Source organism: Zosterops lateralis, assembly GCF_965231275.1.
Source record: "Zosterops lateralis genome assembly, chromosome: 4".
NCBI classification, from domain to species: Eukaryota; Metazoa; Chordata; class Aves; order Passeriformes; family Zosteropidae; genus Zosterops; species Zosterops lateralis.
In genome coordinates, this window is record NC_139765.1 from 31,761,400 (window position 1) to 31,787,080 (window position 25,681).

The 25,681-nt window shown below is 34.8% G+C and overlaps 1 protein-coding gene across 2 annotated transcripts in view; it reads right to left on the reverse strand.

The window, feature by feature from the left end:
- Positions 1-3,242: 3,242 nt before the first annotated feature.
- The window catches only part of TMTC3 (transmembrane O-mannosyltransferase targeting cadherins 3), a 31,422-nt gene continuing 8,983 nt past the window's right edge, over positions 3,243-25,681 (reverse strand). Inside the window, exons 4-15 of one of the 2 annotated variants that reach the window (XM_083859423.1) lie at positions 24,919-25,137; positions 21,033-21,132; positions 20,432-20,547; positions 18,577-18,749; positions 17,463-17,715; positions 14,601-14,749; positions 12,892-13,012; positions 12,182-12,293; positions 11,375-11,478; positions 10,010-10,179; positions 8,985-9,211; positions 3,243-7,502 (exon numbers count right to left, since the gene is read on the reverse strand). In XM_083859423.1, coding sequence (XP_083715549.1) covers positions 6,691-7,502; positions 8,985-9,211; positions 10,010-10,179; positions 11,375-11,478; positions 12,182-12,293; positions 12,892-13,012; positions 14,601-14,749; positions 17,463-17,715; positions 18,577-18,749; positions 20,432-20,547; positions 21,033-21,132; positions 24,919-25,137 — 2,556 coding nt within the window. In that variant the 3' untranslated portion in view covers positions 3,243-6,690. Of the gene's footprint in view, positions 7,503-8,984; positions 9,212-10,009; positions 10,180-11,374; positions 11,479-12,181; positions 12,294-12,891; positions 13,013-14,600; positions 14,750-17,462; positions 17,716-18,576; positions 18,750-20,431; positions 20,548-21,032; positions 21,133-22,594; positions 22,612-24,918; positions 25,138-25,681 lie in introns of those variants that run through there. The other variant, XM_083859424.1, reaches the window with a different exon arrangement.

The window sequence follows — 25,681 nt, forward strand, 5'->3', positions numbered from 1 at the left end:
CAATGCCACAGAAACAAAAAAAGACAAGATCAAAGGAAAGAGAACCTAAAGACATCAAAAACAATACAGAGACTGTGCGACTGAAATTCAGTTTCACCCCCAATCCCTTTATGTGGGTTCATCTAGAGCTGAGGAAGGAACCAGGGTAAGTACTAAAAATAGCTAAATGACACAGCTTTTAGACTCTGAAGCTGAGATTGTCACTAATTGATGAGTTAAAAGTTTGCTTTATTTCATCACAAGCAGAAGGCTCTTAAGACACCCACACACTAAACAGCTTAAGATTAAGTGTTCATTATTTTGTTACTAATTTTTAAACTAATCACCCTTATTTGCTTTCTTTCATTTCAGTTGCTTTCTGTTTTATGTATTTTTCTCTTTTTCTACAGTTACAGTATATCTTGTGTTTGTAAGCTGAAGGATCATCAGTCAATTTTATACTCAGAATTTTTAAAAAGCCGTTATTTAGGGGAAAAAATCTTACAGTCAGTAAAATAATCAAAATATAAAGGAAGTCAATGGAAAGAAGGATCTATTTTAGTACAAGATAAACCACTACAGATAATAGGAAAATCTTTATGCATCTTTGTAATTTCAGTGGTGCTTTTATCTTTATGCAGTACATCTATTTTTTTGTCAAATGTGTAATTTTTCATGTATATTGATCAGAAGGAAAAAACTCCCTAAAGTCAATTATATTTATTTTTGCTTTTCCTGAACACGTAAATTAGCTGCTTTGCAGTATCTGTTAAAATGTTTGAAGGATTATCCTTGGAATGGTAAATTTAAACCTAAATATTTCTACTAAAACTTTGACTATATTCACCCAAGTAAGGAGCAGAAATACAGTGTCAATTATATTAATAATAGTGTTATAGGTTATACTGTAACTTCATGAAAACCCTCTCATATAAATACATCTCAAGAAGCAGTACAGAATTCAGCTTCTTTTATGTTTTTTTGCCTAATATTTGAATTTCATGAGTTTTCAAGCTGTCACATTCCTTTCCATTTATTTTGTTTATTTGTTTGCAGCTATTTATACTGAAAAGTTGATAAATGTATATGCATGGAGTTGAAGAAAACCCAGCATTCCAAACCTGTTTAAAATTTGTTCAAGGGCTAGAAAGGGTGTTCAGAAGCTCTCTTTAAGCTTCTTTTATCAACAGAGAAATAACTGTATCTTGCAAACTGAGATAATGACCCCTAATGTTTGATATTCCTGTAGATGAAAAGAGCAGTGCACTCAAACAAACAAGCAAACCTTGATTATTCAGCTTGAGGCTGAGGAGTAGTAAGAACTAATCCCCCATTCTGTCAGCTCCCGGTATCACAATCTCTTTCCAGCTCTCAGTACTGGGGAGTCGGCGCCGCAGATCGTGCTCAAATGATGCTCACGTACAACTAAAGTGTAGGGCTGGGTTAACAACTGCAAATGAAATCAAGGTGAGTGCATGTTCTAGATGGTATTTTAAAAATCAAGATTTATGACTTCTACTTTTGGTAAGACATCCTGTAATTGTTGCATTTTCCTCCTCCACCTACTCTCATTGTGAGTAGATGAATACTCACATAATTAAAAATACCTTGCCATGCCTATTTAAAAAGACAATACCCTGATAATTACATGTAAGGAACAAACATATATGCTAAATAGGCATAGGATATCTGAACAACATGTTTTATTCCAATGCATAGAGTGCTACGTGGAGTCCTTCAAGGCTTCACATTCACTAGTTACAGAATTCATAGCCTCATGTAAATCTTGTATCACCTTCCAAAACTGTATCAAATACACCAAATTGCCTGCTAGTGATCTATAAGTAACTAAAGTTTTGGCAAGTATATATGCATTTCCACAATTACAAGGCATGCAACACCCCACCAAGCCAAGCTTTTAATTTCTTTGTTTCTGTCCATAACCACAAAAGACTGAGCTCACTCATGCAAGCAGGTAACCCCTAAATTTGCTGTAATATTAGTGCCTCTGTACGGATATTTAGCAAAAGACATTTACAGTTCTGTAAGCACTGGTGAAGACACAAGCTGAAAAAGGATTTTTTACTCCCTTTTTTTTAGGGGTGTCTTTCTTATACTGGTAAAGATGTAGCAGCTAACAGTTGTTTGCATTATGCTGGAATTCCTTAGTTGACAGTAGACGGTACCCATAAAAGTTCAATTCTCTTTTCAGCAGTCTTTTAAATTATGACTGCCAGAGAAGGTTAAATGTGTTTTTCTGGGATGATTTCCTACCCAGGAAAATTATACAATTTATTATGTTGTTCCCAAACCAGCATAATTATGCATAGAGTTCTCTGATTTGTTTGTTTATTTTTTTCTTTTCCTGTTTTGGTTTGATTTTGTCATTGTTGCTTTTTGTTAGTTGATATGTGTATGTGATTTCTTCTGGCTGTTTGCAAGGGATATATAACCCACATGCAGAAACACTAGTTTGTAGACAGGCACTAGACTGTAGAAAACAGTTTTAAAGTTTTTCTAAGAATATTAACTGCACTACCACTCACTCAGAGCTATAAAAATGTCATATCTATCTAAGATAATTTAAAATAAAACAAAAAGTAGCATTGCAGCATTTGTAACATTCTAAGCTATGTTATTTTGATTTCAAGAAGGAATGTCTTGTGTTTTCATAAGCTCTGTTGCAGGTTTGGGGGACAGATGCTTCTTGCTGCAGTTGAAACACTGCACAGTGTTGTATTTTTGTATGGAAAGAAAGTGAGGCAAAGGATAGGTGGAAGGAGTCTTACAGCCTTTCCATTTTCAAGGTTTCTGTCTAAGCAAAGCAGGCTCAAAGTCAAAGTACAGTTTTGGTTTCATGGCAGCAGCTGAAGCGGGACTTTCCTGGAGCAGCAGGCTCTGCTGCAATTCCAGACGTTTTGCCAGGCAGAAGTGAATCATAGAACTTGCAAGGGAAGTCCAACCATGCATACTCACCCAAACCAGGGCCCTTCTCGGAGTTTTAGTGCAACGCAAGTTTGCAAGAGACTGGGATGGGCTGAAAACTTCCCAGAACTGTTTTGATCTTCGTTGAGTCTTTTCATAAGAAACTTAATGCAGGCACCTGTGCCTTCCTGTTTAGACCAAAGATCCACGCCCCTGAAGAAGGCAGTGAGCTACAAGGCACAGGTAGGTCATGCAAAAGCCTCCTCTGACGACCAAGTGGCAGCTGCCTTAAGAGCTGCCCTCCGTGCCCCTGGGCTTCGATTATGCAACAACTGAGCAAAGGAAAGCCGCGGAGATATTGAGCTGGGCAACCTACACAGTCAGTGCCAAAATGTTTCAGGAGTTGTTGCTTTTTGAGTGCTTCTCTTCCAGAGTATTGCCGTTTCTCATAGGCCAGTGCTTTGCTCTGAGGTGCCACTGAACATGAGGTTGCCTACCCCCAGGCCCTCCCTTCACAGCAATCTGCCGGTAGTTTACTCTAGCTTGGCTTTCACTATTGTCTAATCAAGGTACAAACTGCGCTGCAACTTGAAAGGACTTCTGTCCCACTTAACCCTTTCTACTCCAATCCCCAATACTTTGTATGTGCCTGTTGGTAGGAAAATTTTCTTAATCTTTGCAGTACTTGACTTTCCTCCCAGCTGATAAGAAACAGCAGACAAAAAAAAAAAAAAAGAAAAAAAAAAAAAAAAAAAGAAACGAGAATTGACTGATCATTTTTTAACTGGTTGTTATGCAAAGAATATTTTGAAAATAAATAATACTTGCAATTCAGTCTCAGGTTTCATGTACAAAACAGACAAAAAGATTTTATATTCAAAGGTTAGTCTACAATTGCACATTGTCCTTCTGCAACTGCACAAGCTTTAGATATCCAAGTGCCCCAACTATATGCATGCATATCCAATTAATCCATGTTTATCAGTCTATGCATAGACTCATCTGCTAAAGATCCAAAAAATCTGACAAATGCATGCATCTGTACTCAAATCACATGTACAAATATGTGTAATACTTAAAATGCTTATTCTGCAGCTGTACGTGTAAGTTGGAAAAATTTTGTGTATGGATGCAAAGATGATATGACATCCATTCCATTTTTTCAGCAATTGCATGTATGACTAGAGAGCTACAAATTATTTTTGTATGCCTGTCCCACTCTTAGAAATTCCTACTTCTTGCATGTTTAGTGAAATTAGGGAATTCTGAAAAGGGATATTTATGGTGTTTTGCACATGATGATGGCAGGAAAAGATAGGTAGAAGTGGAAGGGGGAAAATACCTCTTGATTATTCTGTTCAAACTGCAAGGAGAAAGAGCCAAAATCATTCTCTTTTTGATAGTTTTCTGATGTGGAAATGCTATTTAGATAGCTTTTCACAAGCTATGTTACTTCAATTTACTGAACCATTTTTCTTGTGAAAGCCTAATTTTAAAATGGCTGACCCATCCTAACACTATAAATACAACTTGTTAGTCAAAATATTTGTTTTTACTAACGTTTCTTTGAGAAAGATGATGGGGGAATAGAACTTGAAAACTGACTGAAAGACATCCAGCAACCTTCAGTTTTTATCCATCTGATGATTTTAGTTAAACCTGATGGCATTTTTTAGCATCAATAAATGTAACAGCTCCTGCTGGTACCTAAAGAGCTACTTGGACAGTCAAGATGAGACATGACAGAGGCTCAGATGCAGAGATCGAGACTGTGTGCCTTTACTCCCCTCTTCAATTTACATACCAATTAAAAATGGTGTGGCAATGGCAATAATAGGATCTCTTCATACAGAAGAGGGGAGAATCCTGACCTTCTCTATCAGAATACCTTTTCATACTAAGTTCCTGCCATTTTCAAATGAATGTTCCTTCATCTTGCCCAGAACAACGGCTAATCCTTTTGCAAAACAAGGAGTAGGAAGAAGACTTATGCGAGTTAAAGTTTCTATAAAAGTCAACATACTCGCTATTTTAGGTACAAGTATCTATTCACAAACAAGTGATTTTCAAGGTGTGGTCAACAGATTCCTGTGAGCACTTCTTTACAAGTAGCACTTAAACATTCTTTTGTATGATGAACAGCTGCATACCTTACACTTGTTCCTGTCAGCCGCTTGTAAATCATGTTTTTTAAAACACACTTCCCCCCGTGTTATTACCATGCAAGCAATTGTTGGGATAACACTAAGAATGATACATTATAAAGAAAATGTCTGCGCAAGGAAGCCCTTTACCCATTTAAGATCTCTCCCACAGAGATAATTATTACATCTTACACTTGGATTACTGCCTGAGCAGGTACAGAAAGGATTAAGTTTGAACGGTAGAATTGTTAAGGAATACTTCCACATCATGAAATAAGACAAAACATGAAGAGTAAGAGTTTAATGATCAGTGAAAATTATGACTCAACTCTTACACTTCTTTTCCGAGAATTAAGGAAAACATCAGGTTTAGGTAATCAGTAGCATATTTAAACAAAAATATATGCATTGCACAAGGATAAAAACTATACTGAATTTGCAAAGATTTTCGTTTCTTGTAAGAAATTAAAATGATGCGCTCGCGAAAAAGTGTAAATGGGAATATTTCAGTAGTCAAAATAAATATTTAATAAAAACCACACACCGAAGACAAGGTATCAAAACAACAGAACTTAGTATTTGAAAGGATACTACCTATATTGCCTTGTGTTAAACATGACTAAATTCAGTGGTTTAATTATCGCACAGCTTTGAGCAAACATTGCTTATATTAGTGTTGTAAAAAGTCAAGATAATAGAAATACTGTTGCAATAACAGAAATAGTAAAACCAGATTGCTATAAACAAGGCAGAATTTACTACACCAAGGAGTCAATCCACAGCCATTAATACAAAGTCAACAAAATCGACTACTGCATAGCATACTGGTTACTGTACCAAAGTGCATTTATCAGCATTCAATGAACTGGGGAAGAAACCACCCTTTTAAAGATAATTTTTAAAAACAGTCAGATGATTGACAGTTGAAGAAACCCCACACATTTCCTTTAAAAAAGCAGAGTCTAAAGATCTTAAGAGGACCATAAGATTTCTTACCACATAAGAGTACAAACCATTAGCATTGTAAATAAAGAACATCTAAAAGTTAATATATCATTCCATATTTAGAATGCAACTGAAAATTTTAGTGTATTGTTGCATCCTCCTATGCTACATCCAGTAGCATTTTGATGACTTTGTTAAGTTCTGGAAACAAATAACGTAAAGAAAAACTGGTCTTCCTGTTCAGCAGAGGTCTAGAAAAATTTCAGCTAATGTGTAAACTGAAATGTAGATAATGAGAATACAAACAGATTTGTTGGGGGAAAGAAGGAATGTCTTATTACTGGCTTATCCCAGTAATTCATCATTCGGTTCTCCCACTGAGTCTTTGAAAGTAGCATTATTTAATATCCCTGATTAGCAATGACTTCTATGAGTGTTATTTTCTCAATATTAAGGATTCTGCATTGAAGATGTTTCTCAACCCCTTATCCTTCAATTCCCACCCATCCCTCCATCATATTTAAGGGTTGTGGTTTTCTCACATAGAGCATTGTAATGCCTTTTGCTGCTTGATAAGTGATATGCAGTCAACATTATTTCTATTTTCAAAGCACTGAGAACACTTTCCAGTTGGCTCACAAATTAAACAATAATTAAAATAGTATTCTCCCCTTATTCTTTTGTGACATAGTAAAGCCTATTCACCATTTAATATACGTTCGATTTCTTCTAGTCTTTTCAATGCAGCAACTCTCTTTTTCTCAATGTCTTTGATTTCTTTCGTAGATTTTTTAGGAGTCTCTTTGTCCACACTGTTTTTCTCTGTTGGTTTCTTATTTTTTGAGTGCTCTTTATTATCAGCTGTTGATTGGGTGGTTGTCTTCTCCCTTTTTGCTTCTTTCAAATTCTGAAATGATTTTTTTTTTGCTTCTGTAGCTGCAGTCACATCTGATGGAAGTGATGACTGTTCCACAGCACCAAGTGATGCAATTTTACTTCTAACTATGTTTAGATGACGCTGAATATACTCTTCATGAGGTGCCAGTGCTAGTGTTTCAACCAGACATTTTTCTGCCTTTATTAAATCTTTTTCTTCAAAATAAACCACACAAAGATTATGTTTTCCTTGTACATTGTTGGGATCCAGTTCTAAAATTTTTTCAAAACACGTTTTTGCTCCAACAATATCCTTCTTTTGGTTCATAAGGATATCTCCTTTCAAAATCAGACCTTTGGTATGATCAGGGTAGTATCTCAGTAGGTCTTCCAAGACAGGCAAAGCCATCAATTCTTTTCCTGTCTGAGAATAAAGCAGGGCCAAATTGAACAAAGCACTTCGGAAGTTTGGCTGTAACTTTATAGCTTTTTTCATCCATGCCTCTGCTTCCATGTCTTTTTTGTCATCCATTGCTAGCATACCCAAATTGAAGTAACCATTTGAATCCTGTGGTTCTTCTTTCACATAATGTAGCAGTCTTTGTTTAGCTTCAGGTCTAAGTCGAGCATCACCTAAGTGACAAAAAGCACATTTAATTCTCAAGCTATTTCCTGAAACATTTATTCTGAAGGATTTTTAGACTATGAAATGCTAATCTTTATACGAATTAAAATGCAACTGTAAAAGGGAAAGGGTTTAAAATGCTACTTTTTATCATAACTGTATAACAGCAAAAGCAAATGTTATCTATCTTCTTTATAGAATGAAACTACATACAGTTGACTTCTAGCCAAAGTCAGCATCATTACTTGATTAGCTGCTGAATGATATTTAGGTTTGGTATAACAGATACAGGAGGTGTCTATACACGCTTAAGAGAAATTATTTTCATGCACAATTGAACAAGTGGAATGCAGAGCAGTTCAGTTCAGACAAAACCAGCTCTTACAGAGGCAATCTTTGAGTGGAAGATCTCATTTTATTAAAGATAGATTGAAACAGTTTAGACAGAGAACACACAGAGGCTGACTTCTAATGCAGCCAGGCTAAGGTATCTTCTAACACCAAAACAATAAAACCTGTAACCCCGATATTTTAATTTGCATCAAAGTTTGAAAAAGATTTAGTAAAACAATTTTATCTGACAATACCAGGATTGGCTAGATGTGCTTGTGGTCTATGCTATCGTACTGAATAATACAGTAAACATATTTTAATAACAAATTCTAGACACAGACTTACTGAAGTATAGTGGGAACTGCTTTCATCTGCCCTCTTTCACTCCCTGAAACAATGTTGCACCTTCTAGTATGAATGAGTACTACCTTTTTGTTTGAAGCTGTTTGTACTTCTACAGACAAGGAACAAGGCATATCTTGAACTACCTAACTTACAATGTGAGAAGAGATGGAAAATTCTCAAATGTCTTCAGCTTCAATCAATTGTTTTATCTTTCTTAGGGGCAGTCTATCATCTCAACAAAAAGGAAACAAACTTCAGCAGTTCGCTTCCCAAATACTCTTTGCAACAGCTTTAATTCAGTAAGGGCTCACCCTTACCCACAGGACTATACATATGAAAAAACAAAATCATGAAAATCCAACTGAATTCATCCTAATTAGCAGTATCACAGAAACATTCATATTTTTAGAGTTGAATTTAAGCCTAGAGATGTAGACTAGATTTTTGAGTCAATAATTAAATCACTCACTATAAATGCAAACCCGGTAGTTAACATATTTTACTAAACATTATCTTTAAAGATTATATAGGCATTATTTTGAAGATGTTTGAGTAACACTATTCTTTTAACGTGTAAGATGATATATTGTAAAATAGCACTCATATTAAAGATGCTGATCAGCTAAGGTGCATGCACACTTTGCACAAATTCCATACACTACGAATTGCAAAGCTATAATAGTTTCTTTTTTGATGATGCTACGTATTTCTCCTTTCCAAAACCAAAAGAGTTAAAAAAACCCAACAAAATCAATAGTATGGTTCCTATAAATGCAAATATGCAACATGCACAGAAGGGACAGCTGACGTACCAGATTCCTGCATTAGCAGTGCAGAGTTGAATAACGCCAGTTTATGCGTTGGGTTGAGTTCTAGTGCTCGGTTGAAATTCTTCAGGGCTTCTGTTGGATCTTTCAGTTCAATGTAAACAATTGCCAAGTTGTACCAAAGGTCTGCATTGGTTCTGTCTAGTTCTAGAGCTCTAAGGTAAGCTTCCTTAGCTTTCAGAGGTTTGTTCATTTTTAAAAGTAGTTCTCCCCTGTTGAAGAATCATACTTTTATTGTTACCCATATGAAAACTGTTTTTTTGAAAAAGGTTTTTTGAAAGTTTGTCTTTCTACAGACAGTAGATGTCAGATAACATTGGCTTTTTTATTTTGTTGGTTTTAAGTATAAAACAATACATGACTGTCTTTTACATTCTATTCTTAAAGCTTTCAGCTCTCAAAACCCTGTATATAACAAATGCATAAGCAGGACAAGAACAAAAAAGATGTGATCAAGGGTGCCTGATTTGGCTCTGTAATTACACCGCAAAGCTATAGTTCAGGCATCTTTGAACCTCCCTAAATGCCAGTGAGAATCACAACAAACAAAATAGTGGACAGAAGCCTAAACACCCACACCCAATTTACTCTTAACTAAAATGCAATTAATGTCAACTAAATAGTTAAGACTTGCATTTTCTGGACCTTCTTTAACAAAAAAATATGAAGAAAGCTCCATGATTCACACTAACCAAAAGCTTTTTAGTTCAAAACTAAACTACAAGGTTAGAAATTTGAGTTTGAGATTCATAAAGAAATCTAATGGAAGTGTCTTTCTATATAATGTTTGAATACAGAACCTACATGGAAATATGCCATTTGAAGCATGAATTGAAAAGGACAGGGCTTGTAATGAATAATTGATTATTTTCCCAAATCTTCATCTTCTCACCTGGAAACAAAACAATTTCAGCAGCTAATTGAATTGTATGAACTAAATACTGTTCATAGTACTGCAAATACAAAAATGTTTATTCAAGAATAAGTATCCCTAAAATTAGAAAATATACCTGCTGATGTAGGCCTGCTTGAAATCTGGCCTCATACTAATTGCCTGTCGATATAACTGATCCGCTTCTTCGAGGCGAGATTCGTTTGCTCGAATTAAGTTTGCAAGATTGATATAAACATTTAGATGGTTAGGAGCAACTCTTGCTGCATACTTTTTCCCTGGAATAATCTGTCAAAGAGAATACCAAACACAGATGAGCAAAACTATGACAGATGATCAGCACAGAACTCCTTTTCACAGAGCCACATTTGTTTTAGGGTACTACTGGACATTAGTGTGTAGGCTCTAGATAATGACAAAGAGCAGTAATTCTTTTCCAGAAAAATAATACTGAAAAAATAAACAGAATACTTTTAATTCTTTATTTCTATATAAACATAAATAACTTGTACAATAATTAAGGTACCAGCTAATTAAAATCTGCTATTACTTATTTTGGCTCATGTAGATAGCCATTGGAAACCAAACAGACCTTGCAAAACTTTCTCCAGTTAGACAAAAGTATTTCCTAAAGCCTAAACTGACATTCTGTCAGACATTTTCATTCTTTTTTATAACCCTTCAGTCTAAAAAAAGTGCAAGTAAGATTTTACAGCCAATTTGCCAACTGATATAGAAAATGAAAAGCAGTGAGGAAAGATGAAAATGCTTTGACACTGCAACTGCTGTACTGTTTATACTTTATCCGTTTAGAATCTCCATACCATTTCACAGAACAAACTTTTAAATGCCATGCCTGTACTCAAAGGGCTGCTCATTTTTGTTGCCCGTCTTATTTTCACCACAGCTTTTATTACCTTCACACTCTTCAAAATACTAGTCTCTTTTTCTCTAAAGAGCTTGAACAAGTAAAATTTCCTAGGTATAAATATAACTAAACAAATAGGAAAGGTAACAAAATACGTTTATAAAAGCATGTTCAGACAAATTTTTTTTGTTGCTGCTGTGGCTACCTTCTCCAACCTCCAATGCTGTGTTTAAGCCTTCTCTGAAGGGCTCAGAAACTCAGTCACCATCAATGTATTAGCTGTAAGTGAAAATAAACCAATTGTGACTAGAAACTGTAGGTTTTGGCTGCTGCTTTCTCTTATAACCTCAATTTCAGAAAAAAAAAAACCAAACCAAACCAAAACACAACACAGCAGTATAAAAAGTAAATTAAAACAGTTGTAACAGAGTTCCAAGTCAGCATTCTTTTAACGGTCATGAGTGTATACAGCCTGTTGTTTTCACAGATAGCTTTTAAAAGAACACTGAAAAACTTTAAAGTATCAGCCACACAAACCACAGGAAAAATACAACAAATGTATCACAAATACAGGTTCTGTCCTGTGGTGGTAGATAAAATAAAGTTTTTAATTACCTGTGGCATCAATGATTTAGCAATCATATATGACTCTTCAGCTTCTTTAGTTTTGTTTAGGTTCTTGTAAGTTCTTCCTACATTCATGTGGGCACCAATATCATCTTAATAAAGAAAAGAATGAAATTTAAAATATATTTAAGCACTAAGTATCATGAAATTAAACAGCTCTGCATTCAAAGTAGTGTGAAGTACAGACACTCTGATAGAACATCCCCATCAACAAAAGAAGAGAGCAAGTTTATCATTTTTCATCTTAATCATGAAGCTAATAATTTAACCATGAACTTCAAAAGGGATTATGAAATTATGTTGGAAACTGTAAAAAGTTTGAGGTCCTATTATATTTGCTTATTTCATGCTATAATAGAGGCATATAAATTGAAGGTTATTTATTAATCTTCTAAAAGGAAAGATTGTCCAGTATTACCTAGAACTTCGTTTGTAACAATATGTGAAATAGATTAGATGTTGATATTATCCATTCTTTTTATTTTCTTACACACTTCCATAGTTTTGAATAAAAAAAATGTAATATTTATACCCCAGAATAATAACATTTTGAGTTAATTCATGAAGAATGTCATACAAGGAATAGTTTTGAAAGTATTTACAGTTTTTTATAGATAGAAATCTTTTCTGGAGGAGTTTTTTAGTTTGTTTTCAAAAATCCCGGATCAATTAACTTACTATACGACATTGATGTTCAGTTGAAGCAAAACACTCCACTGAGAAGCTGTTAAGTAAGCTAAGTATACTAAAATACTGAAATAGGAATGCAGAGATGGAAACTAGTCAAAGCTCTACCTGGTTGCACTTGTGTGGCCTGTATGAAGAATTGCAGAGCTCTTTCAAAATTTTTTTCATTTTCTAATGCATGCCCTACATTGTTCCATAGTTTTGCATTGTTCTTATTTACCTAAAACCAGAAAAAGATACCAAAACATATGGCATTAAGTTGAAATTACTTAAAAATTGAGTTTCTCTTAACAATATCATAACACATAAAAATGTACTGTGAATGAGAGATTTCATCAAGCGTCTAAATGCAAAGAATAAAAAAACACTACATGCAAAATGATTACACTGATCTTGTTGTGGCAACACCAATTCGTTTTAGTTATTTGCCCCTAGAAATACCAAACATCTAAAAATTCATTTTAACTATTATGGGATATTTTGCAAACTGCCTTATCATGAACTTAGAAGAAATAATTCTATGCAACAAACTTTCTGTAGATTTTTGTACTGAAATGTATCCTGTTTTCATCCAGACAAGAGAATAAATTCAACTGCTTTGACACAAGAAAAATTATCATCTCTTTTCTGCACATGAACTTCTAAGTGTGCATCACACTGCTTTTAAAGCATTCCCAAAAGCAACTAATTAGATGCCAATACTCTCAATATAGAAATTAATGTGCCAAAACAAGCATCATTTTTATCATGTTCCACTGCAGCTTCTTAACAACAGCAACAAGAACTTCCCATTATCCTTTCCAAACAGAATACCATACCTTTAAAGCAGACATGAACAAAGTGTACTCTGACTCCCAATCCCAGTTTCTGTGCAGTGTTTTTAAGGCATGAGTGAATAGCACCGCAGCCAAACAAACCCAGGAAATTTTTCTTAGCACACTATTAAATAAAACAAACGAAGACTTGTCATAAGCACACCAACAATTCTAATTTTTATTAGAGTAAGTATCTCATATGCTAAAAGGCAAACAAAGGACCACATTTGTGATTAGCACACTCCACAGGTTTGAAAGGAAATACTGTTCAATTTAAAATTAATTTTGTTTACCTGCTTTTGTTGTTATACCCCTTAATAATTCCCTTAATAAAAACACATCTTAATGGAGAGATCTGGGGAGACTCCCCAGTCTTCCATAAGGAAATATAGTCCTAATGCTACTGTAATATCTAAGCAGGAGAAAGTTTCAGTGTCTTTCTAGCAATTTCATTTTTAAAGCTGCAAACTGGGGCAAATATCACTCTCTGTGACAAGTTTGTCAGGAATAATCTTCATTTTGTGCAGTTTATTTTTCTGGAATTTAAACATGACAGATATAAAACATACATTTTAACATGCTGATCATTTGGTTTCTGGATTCTAATTTAGTTATGAAAAAGATGCAAAACGTTCAATAACCTTCCCACAATTATGAATATAATTTGTTTTCTTAAAAAAAAAAATCTCTTTCTTGAGTGGACATACAGCTATTTATTACACTTGACTTATGGAACAGTTTTCACTCTGCTACCTCCTTTACAGGGGTTTACTAAAAACTGCAAGGTTTTTTTTTGCTCCTGACTTCTACGGTAAACAAAATGCATGTTTTGACTACCATGTTTGGTTTTAAAAGTACTAAAAAAGTGGAAATTAAGAGAATAATTCTACGACACTACGAAAGTGATCAATGAGAACTGGCATATATAGTAATCTGTATGTCCATCAGGATTATGAGAAATTTTTTTTCTTTTCACACATTTCTAAAGCAAGGAGCCTTTTCTTCCTCATTTTAGAGAACTGATTTCCAATATTTTTGTAGTAAATGACACTAGCTGCTTAATTTCTCTCCCCAGCCATCCTCTCCTTGTTCCTTTCACATCACTTCTATTTTTACTGCCTCATAGTGAGATTTGTGAGAAAACCACACTCCCACAATATATCACTAATTTCTCATTATCCAGGTGCTGTCTGCTTCAGTAGCACCAGTTAGTGTAAATGTTACTGCAAGACCTCATCTCTAACAATAGCAGACAACACAGTCTGCAAATTGCTGCCCTTCCATTTGTCTGAAATGGCATTAGGATGCCACTGGGCTAAGAAGGGTAAAGCATCCAGATCAGTGGGAGGTATGTCCAGATCCATGCAGAAGATATCAGAAAACACAAAAGCGTGTGCAAAACATGCTTTTAGGACACAATTTTTAAGGAGAAATTGTTAACCAAAGAATCATTTTTTTTAACAAATACTGGAGGGCTCTGATAGTCATTCCTAGCATGGCATTTCAGAATATTTAATCTTTTACTGATTAAATTTTCAGAAACTTTAATTTGCTGACACACATGCATTGTATAAACTTCAGTCAGTAATCAACTTTGAATAAAGTTAAACAAATTTTGATTTATACTCACCTCTTATTTTCATGGAAGATAATCATATTTATGGCTATGCAAGCTTTCCCTTTAGGGCTTTTATCAGTATGAATTTATTTACCTTTTATTTGATAATTTCTTCCATCCATGTGCTACTAAAATGCAGAATCCCATGCTAGGAACATATAACACTCGTTCTGCTACTACAAATCCAACAGGAAAAAACAGGTTTGACGCAGGAATGAATGGCAGCACTATTAAGCAGAGAGCCTAGAAAGGAAATATAAATAACATTAATAATCAAGATATTGGCAGTGACAAACTGTACCCAAGTTACAAACTAAAAAAATAATCCCATAAAACCAGACATGCATAGTAGATATCTGGTCTTTTTTTTTTTTAAATATTCAGATCTGTTTTACATGGCAATCACTCTAAATATGGCAAGTAGAAACCTGCAAATGATTCTGTTCCTCACTTAAGGGCTTGAAAGTCTATTTGCTTTTCCATACTACAAAAAGAGGACAAATCAATAGGATAAAAGGATGAATTAAATTCAAAACAATGTTTTAATAAGCGTTCCAGATAGAGAAACAAGACAGCATAAGAACCTTGGGCATTATCTATATATAATTAAAAATTCCTATCAGCTTATTTGAGGGATAAAGTATCTATTTTTGCAGTACAATAGAGTCTGTTCAGTGTTTCTGTAAGAAATGTGAATAACAAAATCAGAATTAGTCACTGAATAAACATCAGTTTTTGGACAGAGCACTAAGAGCACCCAAAGTATTTGAAATTACAATGAACTTAAGAACTGCACAATTGTAGTTCCTAGGTTGGAGACTGACTTCTTATAAAAAATTGTGTTTAAGAGACAAAGAAATCCATCTACTGCAAAGAAAGTGGACATGACCAGTTGCTTCAAGTCCTGGGTGACTGTTAAGTAGTGGCTTTCAAATCTCTGGTTCCAGAAAAGACATAAAAATTATTTCAACACATCTGGCCCCCAAGTTACAAAAAAACCCACACAAAAACAAACCTACAGAAATGGAATGTTTCTTTGAAGAAAGAGGAATTTTCAGTACAACTGGCTGTCTAGATTTAAGCATGACATTAACTGCACCTTCCATGCTAAAAGAGTTAAATAATCCAGTTTGAGAATCAACTTAGTACTAAATACATAAAAACACAACACTGATTTAATATTTCAAGTAAGATTTTATCTCATAATTCAAGGATATTTCAAGAATATGCACATGGATGGTTAACAGAGCTCAGCTGTCGATCCACAGCACTTCAGTAAGGTCCATGAAAACAAAACCATAACTGAGCCTCACAATATAGAGTACATTTATAACGGGGATAATAATTACTTACTGGAATGCAGCAATAGGTTTTGGCCTATCATACTGTTTCATTTTGCAGTACATAACAATTAGTATTTAATATAAAATATTGCATTCCTATTTCCTATGAAATTAGCTTCCAGGCACGTCAATGCTGAAGAAAATCAGCATCATATTGAAAGTTATGCATACAACATAGGTATAGATTAAAGGAAAACAATTGCATTAAACCAGGACTATACTGCAAAAATGCCACCTTCAAACAAAACTGACTTACACCAATGTATGCTGTATGCTGACAAACCCATTAACCCTTTCCTCTTGTGAGCTTCACTGGGTAGGGAATAAACAGAAATGCAGGGAAATAAACAGCCTTAAAGTTCAGGAGCTGTCCTATAAAAAAGTGAACCACTCTCCATACATGTTTTTCCTGCTAACAACGCAGAGGAGAAAAACTTATGCCTCAGCTTATATAAGGAGGAAAACGCAACTGCTCCTTTGTGTATTTTAAGTGCTGTAAAACTTATTTTTCAAGCATGTCACCTTGCATGTTTATGATATCAATAAGCTAAGTTTCTTCTCTTCATACACAGTTTCCAAATTCAGGACAAGACATTCCATCAGCAATCCTAGATATCATTTTGCACTGGTTTTCTAGTGAAATATATTGCTTTGCTCCAGTGACAAGACATGAAAAGACATATGAGTCAGACCTACAATGCAAGGTCTTTTAGAAGTGAATCAAAATTTGTCAGCTGCTTAGCAAAGAGCTACTAAATCTTAGGTTATGCATAAATATTTCTACCCATCTGTAACATTTGTTGGCTGATTAACATACTAAAAAAATACATTATTTCTGAAGCAGACTAAGATAAATGCATGCAGGTTTGTTGTACACATAACTGCACTACTGAACTAATGAAAAGTATGGTATCAGGTTATCATTCAGCTTGTAAAAATTTGTAATGGAATCAATAATTGATGACTGTTTTTCTTCATAAAAATACCAGTTCCTCTGATTCTTCCCATTTCTTCCAAAATACTCCTTTCTGTTAATTCATCTCAGTTTTAAGATCATATATAATAGTGAATAGACAGGAACTGACCTTACAGATTGACAAAATTAGTTTTTCATTTTAATATGAAAACAACTTACAGAAGAAAAACAAACCAACAATATCAAAAGTGGAAACCTTATTCCTAAATGCAAAAATATGTCCTTTCTTTTACACCTATGAGAAAGAAATTCAAATCTCTTGCTAAATACACATCACAACTACTGACATTTAAATAAAGTAGACAGCTTGCAGGATGAAAATGCATTCTGGTGCTTGAAACACATTTAAATTCCACTGAAAGCCCCATGTACCAGTTGACCTCTGAATATCTGAGAAGGACTGCAATACAGTTTACAAATACCTAACAAGGGGCATATTTATTCTCATCTCTGACAGAATCACATACTTAATTGCAATTTAGCAGTTTTGTTGCTAGACAATTTTCCTCTTGTGTGTTCATTCTAGCCCAAAAGGAGATGCATATAGTATGTCTGGGTCACAGCAGATTACACATGTGACCATACAACTGAGCCACTTACTCTTAACAAAAGGACAAAAACAGTGTATCACTCATACCATCAATACTGTCTTGGAGGAATCCCCAGGGTATCGGAGACTGAAGACCATCAAAGATCCCAGAAAGCAAAAGAAGGTAAGGGTGGCAACATTTCTAACATCTAACAAGGACTCTACAAGAGGAATAGTTCCCATTGTCCAGTCACAGCATAATTCTGAGGGATTCAGAAGAAGCCAAGCATTTACAGGGAGGAGGTAGTTGAAAGTCAGCTGTCTTGCTGGGGATGGACTAACAGCAGCTGGGTTATCGAACCTAAAGCAAAAGAAAGGAGAAAAAGGAGCTTTTAATGAAGAAAGATACGGCCTTGATTCACTTTGTAGCAAACTTTAGAGTCATAGCTAGAACTACTAATTACAGACATGTAAAATATCCTAATCTTCCTGCATCTGTCAGGTATGAAACCATGCACAATGATTCACTGAAGAGAGGGACAGAGCCTCCTCCATGTTTATGAAAATGTTTTGGGATATAATCAACATATCCCAATCAACATATCATTTTGTTTGAAGAAACAGAACGATTTACACTTCAAGTTGAGTTCAGTGGTCCTTGCTCATGTTTTTAATAGTTTGTCTAATTTTTTCAGGAATAGTACTAGATTCTTGTATTTCTACATTGCTCAAACTTAAGATAAATTAGTTTTTCAGTTCTAATGTCATTCATAAACAGTATCTTCAAGTAGTCTATCTGAAGACAACCATGTTTTCCACATAGTACATACCTAAAATGTAAAATATATTCTGTATGTTGAAGAGGAAAAATTTAAGAGGTTTGGAGAATTCAGCCAAGGTTCAAATACAGAGACAATAAAAAATACTTAAGCAATAAGACATTTAATTTTTGGATTACTAAGATGAACTATCAACTGCAAACATTTTAAAATGGCTGCCTGCTCAGACACTTCAATATTTTTGACATTTTAGTCAACAGTTGCTGAAATGTACCATTTAGCACTTTCACAAAAAAAATGCAATATTGTACAGACACTGAATAATAATATTAAAATAGGTGAGTAACACTTAAGTTCATACATTTTTGGTCATTTCATTCTGACTTCATTAAGCCACATTTTCTTTATAAACGACTGTAAATAAGAAACAACTTCACTATTACCTTGTAAACACTGGAAGCTGAGACTGGATAACCTGGACTCTGACAACTACAAGCAGGAGTGTACTGAACATTAGGACTATGAGCTTCAACAGTGTTTGGAGCATAGAGAAAGGAATACTGCCCTTCCCTCGAAGAATCTGTATGGCTGTGTCCAACAATGCTGGGAAGGTGTACTGCAAATTAAAAAATAGTTTATAATCAGATAGACTCATTACTCCCTTAAATAAGTATGAGCTAATACCTTTTTCCTTGGTTTTCTCTAAAGGTCTGCTCCCAACAGTTATTTAATTCAGCTTCTTAGTGCCTTCATGACAAGTTCCCAAAATAAGTTCTCTATTTTAACTAATTATTCAAGTATTCTTGCTAACACTATCACAGCTGAACCTGTACATCTGTAGCTATTTTTTGCTGACAGATCAAAAAATTGTACCATTTTCAGAAGCTTGAACAAATGAATCAAAACCATGAAATAAACTCTCTAAGAAGAAAAATCACTCTTTTCAGAATTATCAGCCCCTCTGAAAACTTGCCCTATAAACAAAATCCCTTACAAATGATAGAAATAGTATTCACTTCCTGATTAGCCCTGGCTTTCTATTTTCTGCCTCTACGGCAGCAAGTCATCGCTCCTCGCCTCATGAACATCATAATCTTGCACAGTTTCCCATTACATAAGCTAATTTCTTCTCTGTGTACCTCTTTCCCTTTGTCTTCGTGACTTCTGCTGGTGATGATTTATTGTTTCACATATACCAGTTGGCTAAACTACAGAAACTGAAAGGTTTTTGAGGACTGGTAAAACTAAGTTCATGTGACATCTGTGCTTTCAGAAGAAGCCTCAGTTTGCATTTTATTTTTCCTGCTTAACTGACTTACACCATCTTTCTAAACTTTAGTGAAATTGAAGATGAGATCAAAAGTTACTAAAAGAAAGGAAGAGAGGGGTGAAAACCAGTCATGTACTTGTGATTTCCTTAAAAATCTGGCTAGAGAACTTTATTTTAATTCACTAGACCTGCAAAGGCAATAGTTACACAGACATCTATGTGGTTTTGGTATTTTGGTCTTGATTATGTGCCCCCAAGATAGACAATCCTTCAGCTTTTATTGGTGCATTTTTTGTAAAATTTTCCTGCAAGTAATTAAGGACTAATAACTATAAAATAAAATTTTCTTAAAATATGCAATGCTACTTTTTAATTGCATTTATTTTGATTATTAAAAATTTAGAACTATTTAATTGCAGGAAAATCTTGTTTCTGTAAGGAAAAGTTGCTATTAATTTAACAGGTTATCAGTGTTTAAAATGAAATATATCAGATAATGGCATTCTTCAAACAGCTACTTATTCAAATAGGACTACTCTAAAACATCTGATTTCTCAATAGAAAATGATGAAATGATTTTTATATAATATGTATATATATATATATAGTATTATACATATATATGAATATACTACGTATATATACTATTTTTACTACAGGGATTAAAAACAAATAATTCCCCACCTTTATGCACCTCAAACTTTAATCAAGACTGTCACAGGTTAAGATTTGCAAATCTCAGCCAGCTAAAACTGTAGGCTTCCACTAAGACCTCTCAAGACTTTATTGAGTATATTTGCTAACATCTCTGCATGTCATGTAAAGAACAACTTGGAAGTAATTTGATTCCCTCACCATGAATCATCAAACATGAACTGACTTAAAAACAAAACAAAACAAAACAAAAAAAAACCAAAATCGGAAAAAAAGTAAAAGAACTTAACTGGGAAAAATCAGTGCTGAAATATGATGCTTCAAAGTATTTAATGTCTCATAGCAAAAATTCACTTTATTTATCAACAGCTTACCCCTTGAGCAATAAAGACTTCATACACACAGCATATCCCCACCACTGTTATTCCTTGCTCTTTACATAGTGTTGCAACAGCTACTAGAAATACAGTCACTGCAATCTGAGTCCACACTGCAAATAGAGAAAGTGTTATTGAAATAAATAAATGAAGGGTAAAAGGCTAATTAATAATAAGTAAAACAAAATATCTCAGTATTTCCTAAATCACCAGAGCACTTTTTCAAATGGAGTACTTTATAGGGAGTCATGACTTCTTACTATGTCAATCTGACTCTGGCAAAAAGGAAAGCCGCCTCCATCTGCACTGAAACTTTGCAGCTTACTTGTGACTGACCATCTGAGGCACCTCAACACACTTCCACTTACATTGCAATAATAAAAGTCAGTGCAAGAATATTCTAGGGTAGGTTATAAAACTAATTAAAGAAATACCTAAATCTTGGGAGAGAAAATGCAATTTATAATGCAAAGTAGTATTACATGGATATCTTAGCTCTGAAGGGGTTTTGGTACACACTTGCTGAATAACCAGTACGCCTGTTATGGTTTTACGTGATAAAGAAATTAAATTATATCTCTCTTTGTCAATCATTTACCTATGGTATTATCTGGCCCTTTAGACTTCGTGTATGACAAAAAAGCAGCTAGGAAAAAAATAGATGATAAAAGCTCTGCTCTGCCCACAACTCCAGTTACCTGAAAAAAAAAAGAAGAAAAGCCTTAATAATTATTAAGTATTTATTATAATTTGATATTTTAAGATAGTTTTTGTTGAGTTTTTATTTGTAATCTAAGTATGCTATTTATATGTTACTAGATATTTATTATTATATAGAGCTAGCAAATCTCTAAGGAATTGTTCCATAGAACACAGGAGTTATCAATCACCAGGAGCAAGGAATTGGGTAAGGAAAGCAAGAGGTCAGCATTGCTGAGCAGAGAATTGCAGGTCAAACTAAAGTGAAAGAAGCAAATGCCCAGGCAGCTGAAATAAGGACAGGTAACCTGGGAAGAATAACCTGGGATGAAGCTCAGTTATGCAGAGATGGGGTGAGGAAGGCCAAGGCAAAGCTGGTACTGAACGTGGCAAGGGACATAAAGAATACAAGAAAGGTTTCTACAGGTAAGTTAACCAGAAAAGGAATGTTAGAGGTGTACCTCCCCACAACAACAGTGATGAAAAACTGGTAACAATGGACAAGGAAAAGGCTAAGGTACTCAACAACATTTCTGCCTCAGTGTTCAATAGTAACCTCTCTTCCTTTGATGACAAAGAGAGGAGTTGATTTTATGAAATTCAGAGGAGCGTTAAAACGCATATGGAAGAGGGCTGTTTCAGAATCCCCAAGGAAATACAGATTCATTCCCATTTCAAGAAGTGTTTTCAAAAACCACTAAGGTGAAACCAACAACCAGATATGGAAGGCAGGTTATTATGGTCATAGTTATTGCATTAGCCACTGTGTTGACTACCTCCTAAGTATTGCCTTCTAGGACTACCATTCTTCCTCACTTGTCCTTTTCTGTAGTGCCTCTGATTGCTTCCAATTTTTTTATAAGTAACATGGCTGAAAAATGGCATGCTGTCCTGAGGCAGATGGTCATATTTAGCTAAGGAAACTGCATAGCTCATGATTTAACTATGGTGATGCTGAAAACTGACATTTTACCATCCGGATCCAGCTAGAAAGTTTTATTGCTAGTACATTCTTGGTCAAGCATGATTGATCCAGCACAGCATAAAATGAGAAAGTAACTCAGTATCCAAGGTCACAGTGTAAAGAAAAGCATTCTAATCTGAATCTGAAATCATACACTAGTACTTCTCTTGGGACTACTGTATGTTTACCAAATGATTCACTGAATCACGCACAGGCAAAGCATGTTTCACAATTGGTAAGACACCACAGTTCGTATTAATGTTTTGAAGAACATCTAAGTATCTGTTTCCAAAATATCTTAAGACGTTTCAAAGATTCCTGGCCTGGATTCCAAAACTGTCTAGCATTGAAACATTAAAGAGAACTTTATCTGTAGATCAGTTGAAAGAGAACATTAATAAAGCATGTTGGTGTGCCTCCACAGTTGACTGCCAACAAAAGAGAGGTTCTATTTCTGGATACAAACGTGACTTATGAGAGAAAATTCCAGCACTCACAAGGTTAGTTGACATCCTGTAGTTATAAAGGTGGTTTACATACTTCTGGCCAGAACAGTAGCAAAGTAGTTAAGAAGACTGAACTGGAATTGTAAAGACAAGGACAAATGAAACTATGATGCTGTTATCCATTTCCAAAAACTTCTTCCTCAGAAAAACAGATATTACCACTGCAAGAGCTTCTTTCTGAACTGAAGCAGAAAATGATCTTCTACTTATCCTGCTCTGATAACTTTTCCAGGAAAAATTAGTTTATCGTAAGATAGGCAAAGTGTTGAAATATTTATGTACTGTATCTGCTGTTTCAAACTCTTGTGCAGGTGACAAATAATAGGAGATTAATTTGAAGGCATTAAGACCAGATACCTTTCAATTATAAAAGATATAGAAATCCCTAGTACTAACATGCATCTCATCATTACCTCCTCTTTTCTGTGTAAGGAAACTTCCACTTGTTCTTCTCTTTACACCCTGAAAGAGGCGAGGGTAAGAAGAAAACAAGCCCTTATCTGACTCTTCACTGAGTACCCACGTACAACAGCAGCGAGACTCAGTCAGAATTGCAGTTTGGCAGCGTTTCCAGGCCAGCCCCACGTTGTAGGGATCCTTGTGTTAGAGCGCCCTCACGTGGCCCTCGGCAGGCCTTACACACCCTGGGCCAAACCGCCCCAGAACTACGCAACATTGCCTTACGCAATTACCTCTTGTTACACAATGGGCTGCGGGACTTGTACGGTACTTTTCACTAACTCTGATGCACAGTACTAAAAGCATCTGTGCTACTTGCTATTTTGGGCAGTATCTGAAAGTTCAGGCATAATAGAAAATCAATGGAATTTGGAATGAAAGTGATAGAATTACATCTAACCTGTGAGCCACTAACCTAAGTCACTGCTAACATGCTAATGCTCCTGCAAACACATTTATTACAAAGAGGCAAAGCCAAATTTGGCAATTTAAAGCAAGTTTTTTCAAAAAACCAGAGAAGCAAATGAAAAAAAGAAAATAAAAGCAAATGAAATAACCCGTAAAAATACGTTGGTTTTTTTTTTTAACCCGTATTTTATCCAAGTTTTTATGGGGGTTTGTGCTTTGGAGTAAGTAGAAGTTTTTAGGCACTTAACTTCTGCATTTTAAACATTGCATTAACTTCTAGCAAAGACATACTAGTAGCTTAAATAACAGCCAACTTTATCAACTAAATTCCTGTAAAATTTGCTCAAAATACATGGATGCAGGCTTCTTAAATTATTGCTTAAAGTACTATTAGTAAATAACACAGAGATGCAAACTCTTTATGCAACAAATCAGGACCAAAAAAATTACAACATAAAGAGCAAACCCCTCTCATTTTATTAAAATCAAAAGACTCTACCCCCCCTTCCCTACCCCCCACAGAATAAAGTAGTATCATCTCCAAAGCAGCAAAAGATTCCAACATTTTCACTTTTCTGAAAATAAGTTAATACTATTTAAAAAAAAAAGAAAAAAAGAAAAAAAGAAAAAAAAAAAAGAGGCAGGACTTTGCAACACCTGTGCACTGAAATACAGGAAAGCAAATTAAAGGGGAGCAGAAATAACAGCAGAAAATGCCACAAATCCATTTTATCAGACTTTCTGGCAGAACTAAATCTAATAAATGGTGATCACAAGACTTCATTTCCTCCACAACACTGTAAGCCTGGTTGGCCATTAAAAAGCATATAATCAGAAAACTTGTACAAGTAAGTTTTTTGGGTTTTTTGAAGCAACAATGAAGAATTCCTTCAGAATTAAAGAAAAGAGTAGAGAAATGTACTTCTTCCTTATATATTATATGTTAAAAAAGTGGAAAATTCAAACAGAACTTGGCCTAAGCTGGCTATAGCATAGCAACAACAATCCTAGAGAAGGTCTCATGGAGACAGACACATTGACACAAAGGAAAGTAGACAGAATAGACATGGTGATTAGCAACAAGGGATTCTGGAAATGAATTAAGAGGCATTCATAGTATTTGCAAAATAGGATACTGGAGGAATCATCACAGAACACTAATGTCTACGTAAACTGAAGTCATAAAAGCCAATGCGCATAGGAGAGGCCTAAATTATTTAGTAACTAAATTCATGTTTCTTTAATTATTTTCCAGTAGCTGCTAATAATATAAAACAACTCTGAGCATGAAAATTTGTCACTTCCACCACTCACTGGAAAGAGAGGAGTAAGTACAAGTAAAATCATACTTTCTGGAGTTATATATATAAAAGCAGATATAAACACTGTAAAATTCAAGTTTAATTAACATAGCTCAAACAAATTAAGTACATTACAGTTGTACCTACCGCTTCGGTATGGATTGGGTGCACTGCAAACAGCAAGGATGCAACTATGCTGCTCCTGTTGTCCAGGAAGAGCTTACAGACCTTGAGGAAGACTATGCAAACCACCACATGAAAGACCAGATTTAGAAAGTGGTAAGAAACTGCATTTAACTCGCTGAACAAGTAGTTTAAGCGAAACGTTAGAACTGTGAGGGGACGATAAGATTTATGACTCCTCTCCTGAAAGAAAATAAATAAATCAATCAGTCACCACTAACTTACAAAGTGACTTTCACTCCAAATTACCTTTCTAAACACCTATCCATATGTGAATCCCCTCCTACTGTCAGGCATCTACCTTCAAAACAAGGAAGTAGCCCCACAAAAAAAAAAAAATGAACCACTAGACATGGTTAAGGATTTTTTTCAGTAAAAACACATTAGTAAGTACTATTTGAAACTTTACTGGGGGGATTTAGGAACCTACTTAACCCTCAATGAATACAGAACGAAATGCCATCTGGAAGTTCTGGTTACAGGGTTATATGAAAATGATGGATCAGAGTCCATTTGTAGAGCTAGCAAATAGTATGTCACAGGGAACTAACCCTGTAGGTTATGAACATAAGGAAAGACTATGAAGTGGAATGCCTTGATAAGCAAAGAATGTATGAATGGGAGAGAATTTTTATTCATTTGCTCAGTAATAACACCATGTGACATAAAACTATATCAAAATCCTTTAGCCATTGCCACTTAACAATATTTATCAAGAGCCTCAATG